Below are 13,795 nucleotides of genomic sequence, written 5' to 3'. Positions count from 1 at the left end.
CCCCCCCGTGTCCCCAAGTGCCTTCCCAGCGGCGTCCCCCCGTATCCCTTTAAACCTTCCCAGGGGTGCCCCCCCCTTTCCCTCACCCCCCCCTTTACCCCCCGCTCCCCCCCGCGCGCTCCCGTTGTGCCCCGCCCCGCGTTGCGGGGGGGGCGGGGGGGTGTCAGACCGGGGAAGGAGGGGGGGGGGTGTGGGCGGGGCGGCCCCGGGGCGGCGGCGCGCGCGGAGCGGAGCGGAGCGGGACGGAGCGGGACGGGCCCGGCCGCAGCGGGCGATGGGGCCGCGGGTGAGGGCGGCGCTGGGCGCGCTCCTGGTGCTGTGCGCGCTGCCGCGGGTGAGTGCGGGGCACGGGGGGGGGGCACCCCATGGGGCGGGGGCCGGTGGGGTTGGGGTCCCCCGGTGGAGTTCGGGTCCTCCCCCCCCATGGAGTTCGCTTCCCCCCCCCCCCCTTCCGGAGGTCGCTTTCCCACCCCAGAGTTGGGGTCAGTCCGTCCCCCCCGCCCCCCGGATTGGGGTCATCGGGGGTTGGGGTCCATTGCGGGAGTTGGGGTCCCGCATGGAGTTTGTGTCCCATCGTGAACTACGGGTTCACCCGTGGCTTGGGGGCCTCTAAAGGAGTTGGGACCCCCCCACCCCCCGCCGTGGAGTTCGTGTCCCATTGTGGAGTGTGGCGTCCCCCCCCGGAGTTGGAGTCACTTTGGGGTCCCCTAAAGGAGTTGGGGAGTTCGTGTCCCCCCCATAGAGTTCGTGTCCACTCCTGGAGTTGGGGTCCTTTGGAGGAGTTAAGGGCCCCCCCGGAGTTCAGGTCCCCCCGTGAACTTCGGCCCCCCCCCCCCCCGGACTTGGGGTCTCCCCGTCAATTGGGGTCCCTTGAGCAACTTGGGGATCCCCCTGTGAAGTTCGGGTCCCCTGAAGCATTTGGGATCCCTTTAAAGCAATGGGGGGATCGCGCTGTGCCCGAAGGGAATTTGGGGTCCCCCCCCGCTGTACATGAGGCCATGGGGTCCCCCCATGTTCCGCTTCCCAAGGGAAATGGAGTGTCCCCCCCCGACCCCATGGTGCTGCCCGGCTTCCTCCGGAATTGGGTCCCCCCCGGGCACAAGATGTGGGCTCCACAGCCCCGAAGGCATTTGGGGGTGTACCCCCCCCAGCATCAAGACTTGGGGTCCCCAGCCCCATGCCCTGCCCCATGGGGACTTGAGGTCCCCCTGAACCGGGGGGGGGGGGATCCCGCAGGGCCTTGGGGTCCCCCGGGGGCACACGAGGTCACCGGGCCCTGCCCCCCCCCGGGGTGGGGGCGTCCCCACCGCCCCCATCGCTCTGGGTGGGGGGGTCCTATAGGGATGCGCCCTGATTTTGGGGCGCTGCCCCCCCCCCACCCCCCCATCACCCCCCCCGCCCCGTCTATATTTAAAGGTGACGGGTGGCGCCGGCCACCCTAAAAATAACCCACCCAAAATACCCCCCCCGGGGGGGGGAACGTCTGGGGGTGCCCCTGGGGATGGGGGGGTCCACACCGGGGAGGGGGCTCGGTGGCACCTCGGGGTGTCCCCTTGGGGCGTCCAGGGTGGGTTTGTGCCATGGGGCTGCGCACCCCCTATTTGAGGGGGGGTCCCTAAACTGGGGTGGGGGTGATGGTGATGTGTGAGGGGGTGATGGCGATGTGGGGCGGCCCCACCATGGCGGGGGGGGCGGTTTGGGGCTGGTTCGGTGCCCGGCGCTGGGAACAGAGGGGGCCTTGTGCTGGGGCCATGCTGGCAGGGCTGCCCCCCCCCGCCATGGGGCCCGCACCCACGTCCCAAGGGGGGGGATGACGCGGACAAAGAAGGGGGGTCCCCCCGTTTCCCCCCCCCCCAGCCCCATTCCTCTATGGGACAGGGGGGGTTTGGGGACACCCTGGTGCGGTGGCACCCCGATAACCCCCCCCGGGGCGGGGTGCTGAGGAATGTGCCCCCCCCCCCCCGGGATAACGGCAGAGTGGGGGTGTCACGGGGGGGTCCCCACTCCCCCTATGGGGGGGTCCGGTGTGGGGTTCTCCCCCCAAGGGCTGCGAAGGGTTAATGTCGGGGGGGGGGGGCGCGGGCGCGGCTGGAATGTGCGATAAGATCATCAGCCCTGGGGGGGGGAAGGGGGGGATGGGGTGCTGTGCCCTTCCCCCCCCTTGGGGACACTTGGGGACACTTTGGGGTCGTCCCCCCCCAATGTGTGTGTGTGTCCCCCCCCCCCCGCACGTGGCTCCACTCTCGCCCATCGCCAAAGATGGCCCGGGCCGGGAGGAGGAGGAGGAGGGATGGGGGGGGAGGAAGGACGGGGGGGGCCGGGGGGGGCAGCTCCGGGTCCCCTCGGCTCGCCCCGGGGCGTTCCCGGTCCCCCCCCCCCCATCCCAACCGCCCGAGCGGCTCTTTCGGGATAAATTAGGCAATGCCAGCAGCGAGGAATGCGGCGGGGGGGGGGGGGGAAGGAAGTTTTGGGGCCCCCCCCCGGGAGTCGCTTTGACCCCGCAGCTGTTTCACCCCCAAACCTCTGGGGGCCGGGGGGGGTGAAGCAGCTGTAACAGCCCCCCCTGCCCGGGAGCAGCATCCCACCATCTGTGCTGGCACCGACATCCCCCCCCAAACGTGGGGCGTCGCGGCCCCCCCCAAACCCTGGAGGGGGGGGGGCTGGTCCCCGGGGGGGGGAAATGCGGGAATTTTGGGGGGGAACCACCTTTTCCATGCGACCTTGGGGGAACAATAAGGCTGGGGGGGGCCCGGCTATTAATAACCCCCCCGGGTATTATTCCTGGCGTGCGTCACCTCCTCTTCCTCGGCAGGATGAAGTAATGGGGGGAGCGGCCAGATCTGGGGGGGGAAAAGCCCAGATTTGGGGTGAAATGTCCAGATTTGGGGGGTTATGTCCAGATTTGGGGTGGAACGTCCAGATCTGGAGGGGAAATGTCCAGATTTGGGGGGAAAAGTCCACATTTGGGGGGTTATGTCCAGATTTGGAGTGAAATGTCCAGATTTAGAGTGGAATGTCCAGATTTGGGGGGGGAAAGTCCAGATTTGGGGTGAAATGTCCAGATTTGGGGTGAAACATCCAGATTTGGGGTGAAACATCCAGATTTAGGGTGGAATGTCCAGATTTGGGGTGAAATGTCCAGATTTGGGGTGAAACGTCCAGATTTAGGGTGGAATGTCCAGATTTGGGGCGAAATGTCCAGATTTGGGGGGTTATGTCCCGATTTGGGGTGGAATGTCCAGATTTGAGGAGTTATGTCCAGATTTGAGGTGGAATGTGCAGATTTGGGGGGTTATGTCTAGATTTGGGGTGAAATGTCCAGATTTGGGGAGTTATGTCCAGATTTGGGGTGGAATGTCCAGATTTGAGGAGTTATGTCCAGATTTGAGGTGGAATGTGCAGGTTTGGGGGGTTATGTCTAGATTTGAGGTGAAATGTCCAGATTTGGGGAGTTATGTCTAGATTTGGTTGTGGAATGTCCGGATTTGGGGAGTTATGTCCAGATTTGGGGTGAAATGTCCAGATTTGGGGTGAAACGTCCAGATTTGGGGTGAAATGTCCAGATTTAGGGTGGAATGTCCAGATCTGGGGGGGAGAAGTCCAGATTTGAGGAGTTATGTCCAGATTTGGGGGGTTATGTCCAGATTTGGGGGGGTCACATCCATCTGCGAGGGGTCCCGCGGGGGCTCGGGGTCACATCGTGCCCTGGCGCGCGGTTCCCGGCGCTGGCGGGACAGGGTGGCGCTTCCCCGCGCCCCCTCCCGCGGCCCCGCCCGCGCTCCCCCGGGTGCGGGGCAGGATCTGGGACGGGGAGTGGAAAATGTGAGCGGCGGCGGCAGCGTCCGGCCGGGCGCGGGGCCACGGCGGCGGCGGGGGGGGGCGCTGGTGTCCGGTGCGGGGCGCTTCCGGTAACGGGAGCCGCGACTCTGCGTGTGTGTGTCCGGATGGGGCTGAGCACGGACACGCTCAGTGCATGGATTTGGGGACAATGGCTGAGCACGGACACACTCAGTGCATGGATTTGGGGACAATGGCTGAGCATGGACACACTCAGTGCATGTGTGGGGAGCAAGAGCAGAGCACGCACACACTCAGTGCATGGATAGGGGGTGATGGCTGAGCACGGACACGCTCAGTGCATTTGTGTGGGGCAGGAGCAGAGGACCCACATACTCAGTGCATGCATGGAGGGGTGATAGCAGAGCACCCGCATGCTCAGTGCACGGATGGGGGGGGACAATGTCTGAGCACGGACACTATTGGTGCATGTGTGGGGAGCAACAGCAGAGCACCCACACACTCAGTACATGGATCTGGGGGTGATGGCTGAGCACAGACACACTTGGTGCATGTGTGGGGCCCATGGCAGAGCACCCATGGCGCATGGATGGGGGGGGGTGATGGCAAAGCACCCATGTACTCAGTGCATGGGTGGGAGCAGGGACTGAGCAGCCACATGCTGAGAACCCACGTTCTTAGTGCATGTGTGTGTGGGGGGGGACACACAATGGCTGAGCACAGGCACAACTGGGGCATGTGTGGGGCAGCAGCTGAGCACCCACACACTCAGTGCACGCATGGAGGGGTGATAGCAGAGCACCCACACACTCAGTGCATGGATGGGGGGGGAGCAGCAGCTGAGCACCCACACACTGGGTGCACATGTGCAGGGCAGCCGCCATGCACCCACGTCCTCAGTGCACGTGTGGGCTCCTCCGTGCCTCAGTTTCCCCCTTTGCACCCCCCCAGAGCAGCCGGGGCTGGGCTGGCACCCATGGACCCCCCCCCCCACAGACCCCCCATCCCTTTGGGGTGCCGGATCCTCTTGTCCCCTGTGTGTGTGTGTCCCTTGTCCCCCCTCTCCGTGTCCCCCCATCCCCGTCCCCCCCCCCCCCAGCGCCGCATTAATCCCCCGGCACTTGTTTGCTCAGAAAGTGCTGCCCCAACGGATTCCTGACCATGGGGCGCCGGCCGGGGCCGCACACGCGTGTGCGCAGGCGTGGGGCCGTGTGCGCTGCACACGCGTGTGCATGTGTCGGGGTGCGGTGGTGTCACGGGGTGCAGGTGTAGCGGTGGGAATGCATGTGCGCAGTGATGGTGTGCACACGTGTCAGTGCAAACACGTGTGCAGTCGTGTGTCAGTTCACACACACCTGGTGGTGCAAATGTGTGTGCAGCCATGTATTGGTGTGCACATGGATTCCCGTGCATGTAGCAGTGCAAATGCGTGTGTGCAAGCATGTCAGCATGCACACACATCCCTGTGTTGGTGCACACATGTAACGGTGCAAACAGGCGTGCACAGCCCCATGCTGCTGTGTGCACATGTCCCTGTGTCAGTGCATGTACATAGTGCAAACACATGTGTATAGCACGTGTCAGCGTGCACACACATCCCTGTGTACATAGAGTGCAAACACGTGTGCACAGCATTTGTCAGCGTGCACACATGTCCATGTGTCAGTGCATGCACGTAGTGCAAACACGTGTGTATAGCATGTGCCAGTGTGCACACACATCCCTGTGCCAGTGCATGTACATAGAGTGCAAACGTGTGTATAGCATGTGTGAGTGTGCACATACATCCCTGTGTCAGTGCAAGCACATAGTGCAAATACATGTGCACATCACATGTCAGTGTGCACACGCATCCCTGTGTCAGCACATGTGGATAGCGGTGCAAACACGTGTGCATAGCATGTGTCAGTGTGCACACGCATCCCTGTGTCAGTGCATGTACATAGAGTGCAAACACGTGTGCACAGCATGTGTCAGCGTGCACACGCATCCCTGTGTCAATGCATGCACATAGTGCAAACACATGTGTGCAGCATGTGTCAGCGTGCACACGCATCCCTGTGTCAGCACATGTGACTAGCGGTGCGAACACACGTGCGCGGCCACGTGTCAGTGCACACACCCCATGTCCGTGCACACACGTGTGCCGGTGCCTTGCGCGGGCACCCACCGGCGCTGCTGTGTCCCCCCCAGGGCAGCGGGGGCCTGGCCGAGAGCTCCTTCCCCGAGGACACGGTGTCCGACCACGCCGGAGGCGCGCGGGGACCCCGCTTCCACCGGCACCTCTCCGACGACGAGGACCTGGTGGCGTCCGGCGGTAAGGGGGGACCGAGGGGTGGCACTGGGGTGGGTGGCACTGGGGTGGGTGGCACCGCGGGCGCCAGGGGCTCTGTCCCCATTGCAGGTGCACCAGGGACTTGGTGGCCTCTGGTGGTAAAGTGGAGCTGGGTTGGGGGGTGCCACCATGGGTGTCACCAAGGGTGAGTGTCACGATGGATGGGTGCCACCATGGGTGCCGCTGGCTCTGTAGGTGGCACTGAGGATCTGGTGGCATCCAGCAGTAAGGTGGCAATGGGTGGGTGTCACTCTGGATGGGTGCTGCTAGGCCTGGGTGCCACCATGGGTGCCATGTGCTCTGTCCCCATTGCAGATGGCACTGGGGACCTGGTGGCATCCAGCAGTAAGGTGGCACCATGGGTGGGTGGCACCATGGTTCTGTGTCACCCTGGGTGGGTGCTGCCAGGGCTGGGTGTCATCATGGGTGGATGTCACTATGGGTGGGTGCCACCGTGGGTGCCATTCACTCTGTCCCCATGCAAAAGGCACCAGGCAATTGGTGGCATCTTGTGGTAAAGTGGCATCAGGTGGGTGGGTGTCACCATGGATGGGTGCCACCGTGGATGGGTGCCACCATGGGTGCCACTCACACTGTCCCTATTGCAGATGGCACTGGGGACCTGGTGGCATCCAATGGTAAGGTGGCAATGGGTGGATGGGTGTCACCATGGGTTGGTGCCACTATAGGTGCCATTCTCTCTGTCCCCACGCAAGTGGCACTGGGGGCTTGGTGGCACTTAGCATTAAGGTGGCATTGGGGGTGTGTGTGTCACTGTGGCTGGGTGTCACCCTAGCTGGGTGCCACCAAGGGTGCCACTCACTGTCCCCATTGCAGATGGCAGCGGGGAGGACGGCAGCGGCGCCCCATGGCCGAGCGCTACCCCCGTGCCCAGCGTGGGGCTGGCACCCACCGGTAAGGGGGCGCCGAGGGGTGGCTCCTGTCCCCCGCCTGTCACCGCCTGTCACCGCGCTCAAGCTCTGTCTCCATCCTCCTCTTCCTCTTCTTCTTCCTCCTTCTCTTCCTCCTCCTCCTCCTCCTCGGGCAGCGCCCGGGCCCCCCCCTGCGCCCGCGGGGATGGTGGTGGCCGAGGATGAGCCCCCACTGAGTAAGTGACACTTTGGGGGGGACCCCCCCGGCTGCACCCCCACGTGTATCACCCAGTGTTCTATGGAGGGGGCTAAATATGGGGGTCACAGCTGGATATGGGGGTTGTAGCTGGATATGGGGGACACAGGTGGATATGGGGGTCACATCCTGGATGTGGGGAGGCACAGCTGGGTATGGGGGTCACAGCTGGATATGGGGATCACAGCTGAACGTGGGGGTCACAGCCTGGATATGGGGTGTCACAGCTGGATATGGGGTGTCACAGCTGGATATAGGAGGATCAAGCTGGATATGGGGGTCACAGCTGGATATGGGTTGTCACAGCTGAATGTGGGGGTCACAGCCTGGATATGGGGGGGCACAGCTGGATATTGGGGGGTCACAGCTGCATATGGGGATCACAGCTGGATGTGGAGATCACAGACTGGGTATGGGGGGTCACAGCTGGATATGGGGGTCACAGCCTGGATATGGGGGGATCACAGTTGGTTATAGGGGGATCAAGCTGGATATGGGGGGATCACAGCTGGATATGGGGTGATCAAGCTGGATATGGGGGGATCCCAGCTGGATACAGAAGTCGCAGCTGGGTGTGGGGTCACAGGGTGCCATGCAGGTGTCACCCCCTCTTTCTGACCCCCCCATTTCTTCCCCCCCCCCCAGTTTATTTCCGGGCGCTGGTGAACTTCACCCGCAGCATCGACTACAGCCGGCAGCTGGAGGACCCCGACTCCGAGGAATTCCGGGAGATCTCCGAGGCCGTGGTGGATGCGGTGAGTGGGGGGGGTGCTGTGGGTGGGGGGCACCCATAGGAGCACCCTGACCCCCCATTTCTGCTCCCCCCATCAGCTGGAGTCGGAGTATTACAAGGTGCCCGGGGAGCAAGTGGTCAGCGTGGTCTTCATCAAGTGAGATGGGGGGTTTGGGGGGCACAGAGGGGGTTGGGGGGGCTGGGGAGGTTTGGGGGTGCAGGGGGAATTGGGGGGATGGGGAGGATTGGGGGGAGGGTTTGGGGCGGGTTAGGGGTGATGGGGAAGGTTTGGGGGGACTATGGGGAGGTTTTGGGGTGCAGGAGGGTTTGGGCTGGGGACTTTGGGGGTCAAGGGGGGATGGAGAGGTTTGGGAGTGCAGGGGGAATTATGGGGATGGAGAGGTTTGGGGGGACTAGGGAGGGGTTTTGGGGTGCAGGGGGATGGGGGGGCGGGGAGGTTTTGGGGGGAGGTTTGGGTTGCTCTTGCTGGGGGGTGTTTAAGGATGATGGGGATGTTTTTGGGGAGGCTGGAGGGGGTTTGGGGATGATGGGGAGGTTTAGGGGTGATGGGGAGTTACGGGGGGTTGGTTTGTGGGTTCAGGGCAGGTTTTGGGGGGCTGAACCCCCTCTTTTCCTGCCCCAGAGAGCTGGAGGGTGACGTGTTCGTGGAGCTGGACGTGGGCTCGGAGGGGAACGGGGACGAGGAGCAGCTCGGGGGGGTCCTGCGGGACCTGCTGGCCGGGGGCTCCATCGCCTCCTACGTCACCTCCCCACATGGCTTCCAGTTCCGGCGCCTGGGGGCCGGTCAGTGCCGGGGGGGGCTTGGGGGGGTTATGGGGGGGTTATGGGGGGGTTTAGAGGGGCTATGGGAAGGGTTTGGGGGAGTTACGTGGGTTTTGGGGTGGTTATGGGGGGGTTGCGAGGGGTTTGGGGGGTTCGGGGGGCCCTCAGAGGGTTGGGAGGGCACTCAGAGGGTTTTGGGGGGGCTCTGGAGGAGGGTTGGGGGGACACTGGAGAGGTTTGGGGGGGCCATGAGGGGCTTTGGGGGTGTTATGGGGAGGTTCGGGAGGGCCACTGTGGGGTTTGGGGGGGTTAGAGGGGTTCTGGGGGGGGTTATGGGGCGATTTGGGAGGGGCTGGGGGGGCCCTGAGGGGGCTTTGGAGGGGCTCTGGGGGGAGTTGTGGGGTTATGGGGGAATCTGGGGGTGCCCTGAAGGGGTTTGGGTGCAATGGGGGGGGGGGCTCAGGACGTGCCGTATTAACCCATAGCCTGTGGGTCCTGTGTATTGGCACGTCTCGACCCCCCCGTAGCCGGTGGGTGGATGTTGGGGTTCACGCTGCCCATTTGCCCCCCTCCCGCAGTGACCCCCCACCCGCGGCCCTGCACCCCCGCGGAGTTCACTTGCGGCAGCGGCGAGTGTGTGCCCAGCGAGTACCGGTGCGACCGGAGGCACGACTGTCGCGACGGCTCCGACGAGCTCGGCTGCGGTGAGACCCACACCCGCACCCCATAGCCCCCCCTGCACTCCATAGCCACCCACTGCACCCCATAGACCCGCTGCACCCTGTAACCACCCACTGCACCCCATAGCCACCCACTGCACCCTCATAGCCCCCCCTGCACCCCATAACCACCCCTGCACCCCATACCTACCCCTGCACCCCATAGCCCCCCTGCACCCCATAACCACCCACTGCACCCCCATATCCACCCCTGCACCCCATAACCACCCACTGCACCCCCATAGCCACCCCTGCACCCCATAGCCCCCCCTGTGCCCCCAGAACCTCCTACTGTACCCCGATTCCCCCATAACTCCCCCTATTACCCTCCATAAACACCATAACCTCCCCATGCATCCCCATTTTCCCCACCTCTATTTCCCCCCATAACACCCCCAGTGCACCCCATTTCCCCTTTATACCCCCATAACCCCCCATTTCCCCCATACCCTCCTATACCCCATCACCCCCATTCCCCCCATAACCCCCCATCCCCACAGACCCCTCCACGCGGGTGCCCCCCACCACATCCCGCCCGGTTGCCACCACGCGCCCGCTGAGCACCGCCACCGCCGCCGTCACCCCCCCGCCGCCGCGGCGCCCCGGCACCCCCCGGCCCCCCAGCACCCCGCGGCCCCACAAGGCGCCGGTCGATGGGTGCCGGGTGGGAGAAGCCGCATGCGGTGACGGGCGCTGCGTCCCCCGCGACTACCTGTGTGATGGAGAAGCCGACTGCGCCGACGGCAGCGACGAGGAGGCTTGTGGTGAGTCCATGGCACTGCCGCAGGGAGGGCGCAGGGGGCACCCATGGGTGCTGACCCCGTCACCCGTCCCCCAGGCACCCCGTCCCCCTGCGAACCCAACGAGTTCAAGTGCCGCAACGGGCACTGCGCGCTCAAGCTCTGGCGATGCGACGGCGAGAACGACTGCGGCGATGGCTCCGACGAGGCCGATTGCCGTGAGTATGGCTGGGTTGGGGACACGCGTGTGACGGGTCACGGCTCACGCGTGGCACCGTCACCGTGCAGCCACCAAGGCGCCCGGCGCGGCGTGCGGACCCGCCGAGTTCCGCTGTGTGGCCAGCGGGACCTGCATCCGCGCCAGCTACCAGTGCGACCGCGAGCCCGACTGCCCCGACCGCTCCGATGAGGTCGGCTGCGGTGAGTGCCACCCGAGGGGACACGCTGGCACGGGCAGGGGACAGGCCTGGGGGTGCTCTGCTGGGGGTGCTGGGTCCGAGCTGCGCCGGGATGTGCTGTGCGGGCACTGGGATGGGGACACTGCGCCATGGGGCTGGGATGGGGACATTGTGCCATGGCGACCCCATGCCATGGCACTGGGTTGGGGGCATTGCACCCAGAGACCGTGTGCTATGGGGTCAGGATGGGGACGGACCCTGTGCCATGGCACCGGGATGGGAACACTGTGCCTGCAGACCCTGTGCCACGGCCAGGATGGGGATGCTGTGCCCAAGCTGTGCTGGGGACACTGTGCTGGGGACCCTGTCCTCAGTGTGTGCCATGGGGGGACCTGGGGCCATGGTTCTGTGCTGGGTGCCACACTGGTGGCTCTGTCCCCAAGTGGTGTCACCCTGGGGACCTCATACCATGGCGTGGTGCTGGGTGCTGTGATGGGGACCTTGTGCTCATGCCGGGCTGGGGACCCCACGCTGTCCCTGAGTGGTGCTATACTGGGAACCCAGTGCCATGGCACAGTGCTGGTTGCTGCGCTGGTGTCCCCGTTGTCCCTGTCCCCATGCAGTACCATGTCCCGGTGTGGGGGTCCCGGTGTGGCGGGTGGTGCCGGGTGTCGCGGGCCCCAGTGTGGCGGGTGGTGACGGGTGTCGCGGGCAGTGCCCCCGCAGGTGGTGTCGCTGCCGCGGGACGCGGTGCAGGCCGTGCCGGGGCAGACCGTCACCTTCACCTGCGCGGCCACCGGTGTCCCCACACCCATCGTCACCTGGCGCCTCAACTGGGGACACCCCCCCAGCAGCCACAGGTGGGCGGGGCCTAAGGGGGTCCTGGAGGGGCTTATGAATGGGGGGGCTTATGAATGAGGAGGGGCTTATCAATGGGGGGGCTTGTGAATGGGGGGGTTATCAATGGGGAGGGGGCGTGGCCTGCGGGGGGCGGAGCTTGTGGGTGTGCGGCTGAGGGGGCGGTGCTTGGGGCGGAGCGTGCGGTGGTGGGAGGGACTGGGGGGGCGTGGCTTGTGACGATGGGAGGGGCTTATGGCGGGGTCTCAGCAAGGGGCGGAGCTTAGAGCCCGAGGGGCGGGGCCTGGGTGTGAGCAGGGCGGCAGCGGGGCTGTGCTCCCGTCCCGGTGCCGGTGTGCCGGGGGTACCGGCGTGTCTGCATGGTGCATGTGCCGGGTGTACTGGTGTGCCTGTGTGCTGGGTGTACCGGTGTACCGGGTGTACCGGTGTGTGTCTGTGTGCTGGGTGTGTAGGGTGTATCGGTGTGCCTGTGTGCTGGGTGTACCGGTGTACCAGTGTACCAGGTATGCTGGGTGTATTGGGTGTACTGGTGTGTCTGTGTGCCTGTGTGCTCGGTGTACAGGGTGTACTGGGGGTACCGGGTGTACCGGTGTGCCTGTGTGCTGGGGGTACCAGGTGTACTGGTGTGTCTGTGTGCCTGTGTGCTCGGTGTACAGGGTGTACTGGGGGTACCGGGTGTACCGGTGTGCCTGTGTGCTTGGTGTACAGGGTGTACCGGGTGTACCGGGTGTACTGGTGTGTCTGTGTGCCTGTGGGCTCGGTGTACTGGGTGTACTTGTGTGTCTGTGTGCTGCGCGCACCGGGTGTGCCAGTGCGCCGGTATGCTGGGTGTACTGGGTGTGCTGGTGTGCCTGTGTGCTGGGTGTATCGGGTGCACGGGGTGCCCCGATTTGCCGGGCGCTGGGTGCCAGTCGTGCCGCGCAGGGTGTCGATCGTGAGCGAGGCCGGGCAGGGCACGTTGACCATCCGTGACGTGAAGGAATCCGACCAAGGCGCCTACACTTGCGAGGCCATCAACACCCTGGGCATGGTGTTCGGCATCCCCGACAGCATCCTCACCGTCACCCGCCCTGGTGAGCATCCCCCTTCCCTATCGCATCCCCTCCACCATGGCGCTGTCACCATCACCCACCGTGTGTCCCCCCCCCTGCAGGGCCGTGCCCCGAGGGCCACTTCGAGATGACGGGGACATCCCGCTGCCTGCCCTGCTTCTGCTTTGGTGTCACCACCTCCTGCCGCGCCACCGCCCGGCACCGGCACCGCCTGCGCCTGCGCTTCGACCGCCCTGACGACTTCAAGGGTGAGTGATGGGGACAAGGGACAGGGGACAAGGGACACGGCGGGGACTGAGCATCTCCTCACAGGAGTCAACGTGACGGTGCCGGCGGCGCCGTCCCTGCCGGTGCTATCGGCCACCCAGCTCCACGTGGATGTGGGTTCTGAGGAATTCCAGCTCCTGGATCTGTCCCGACGCTTCCTGGCCCTCGATGCTTTCTGGGCACTGCCGGACGCCTTCCTTGGGGACAAGGTGATGCTGGGGTGGGGACGGGGATGGGGACAAGATGATGCTGGGGTGGGGATGGGGACAAGGCAATGCTGGGGTGGGGATGGGGACAAGGTGATGCTGGGGTGGGGACTGGGATGGGGACAAGGTGATGCTGGGGTGGGGACGGGGATGGGGACAAGGTGATGCTGGGGTGGGGATGGAGACAAGGCGATGCTGGGGTAGGGATGGGGACAAGGTGATGCTGGGGTGGGGATGGGGACAAGGTGATGCTGGGGTGGGGATGGAGACAAGGCGATGCTGGGGTAGGGATGGGGACAAGGTGATGCTGGGGTGGGGATGGGGACAAGGTGATGCTGGGGTGGGGACGGGGATGGGGACAAGGCGATGCTGGGGTGGGGATGGGGACAAGGTGATGCTGGGGTGGATTAAGGGTTGGGGACGCCGATGTGGTGGCTGCTGACATCCCGTGGTGCTGCAGGTGGATGCCTATGGGGGAGCGCTGAGCTATGGGGTGCGGTACCGGCTGGGACGGGGCCCCCCCGAGCCCACCACACACCCCGACGTGCTGCTGCGGGGCCACGGGCGGCAGCTGCGGGCGCGCGACGGGGACACCCAGCCCGACGTCCTCAACCGGCGGCACGTGCCCTTCACCGAGGTGGGGGGGCTGGCATGGGTGGGGGGGTGATGGTGGTGGAAGGGTGGTTGTGGGAGCGTCATGGTAGGGATGGTGATGCTGGTGGTGATGGGTGGGTGATGGTGGTGGTTGGTGGCGGTGACGGGGTGGGTGATGCTGGTG

At 65.1% G+C, this 13,795-nt stretch overlaps 1 protein-coding gene across 2 annotated transcripts in view; it reads left to right on the top strand.

Moving 5' to 3' along the window:
* The first annotated feature begins 221 nt into the window (after window positions 1-221).
* The window catches only part of HSPG2 (heparan sulfate proteoglycan 2), a 43,610-nt gene continuing 30,036 nt past the window's right edge, over window positions 222-13,795 (top strand). For both annotated transcript variants that reach the window (XM_030507927.1, XM_030507926.1), the window contains exons 1-15: window positions 222-334; window positions 5,992-6,115; window positions 6,971-7,048; window positions 7,907-8,016; window positions 8,093-8,151; window positions 8,638-8,798; window positions 9,356-9,481; window positions 9,997-10,260; window positions 10,335-10,454; window positions 10,525-10,656; window positions 11,350-11,494; window positions 12,417-12,565; window positions 12,646-12,792; window positions 12,857-13,020; window positions 13,478-13,654. In XM_030507927.1, coding sequence (XP_030363787.1) covers window positions 275-334; window positions 5,992-6,115; window positions 6,971-7,048; window positions 7,907-8,016; window positions 8,093-8,151; window positions 8,638-8,798; window positions 9,356-9,481; window positions 9,997-10,260; window positions 10,335-10,454; window positions 10,525-10,656; window positions 11,350-11,494; window positions 12,417-12,565; window positions 12,646-12,792; window positions 12,857-13,020; window positions 13,478-13,654 — 2,016 coding nt within the window. In that variant the 5' untranslated portion in view covers window positions 222-274. The remainder of the gene's footprint in view (window positions 335-5,991; window positions 6,116-6,970; window positions 7,049-7,906; window positions 8,017-8,092; window positions 8,152-8,637; window positions 8,799-9,355; window positions 9,482-9,996; window positions 10,261-10,334; window positions 10,455-10,524; window positions 10,657-11,349; window positions 11,495-12,416; window positions 12,566-12,645; window positions 12,793-12,856; window positions 13,021-13,477; window positions 13,655-13,795) is intronic.

The sequence above is a fragment of the Strigops habroptila genome, chromosome 16, assembly GCF_004027225.2.
Source record: "Strigops habroptila isolate Jane chromosome 16, bStrHab1.2.pri, whole genome shotgun sequence".
NCBI lineage: Eukaryota > Metazoa > Chordata > Aves > Psittaciformes > Psittacidae > Strigops > Strigops habroptila.
This window is presented reverse-complemented; position numbering and strand designations above follow the sequence as displayed.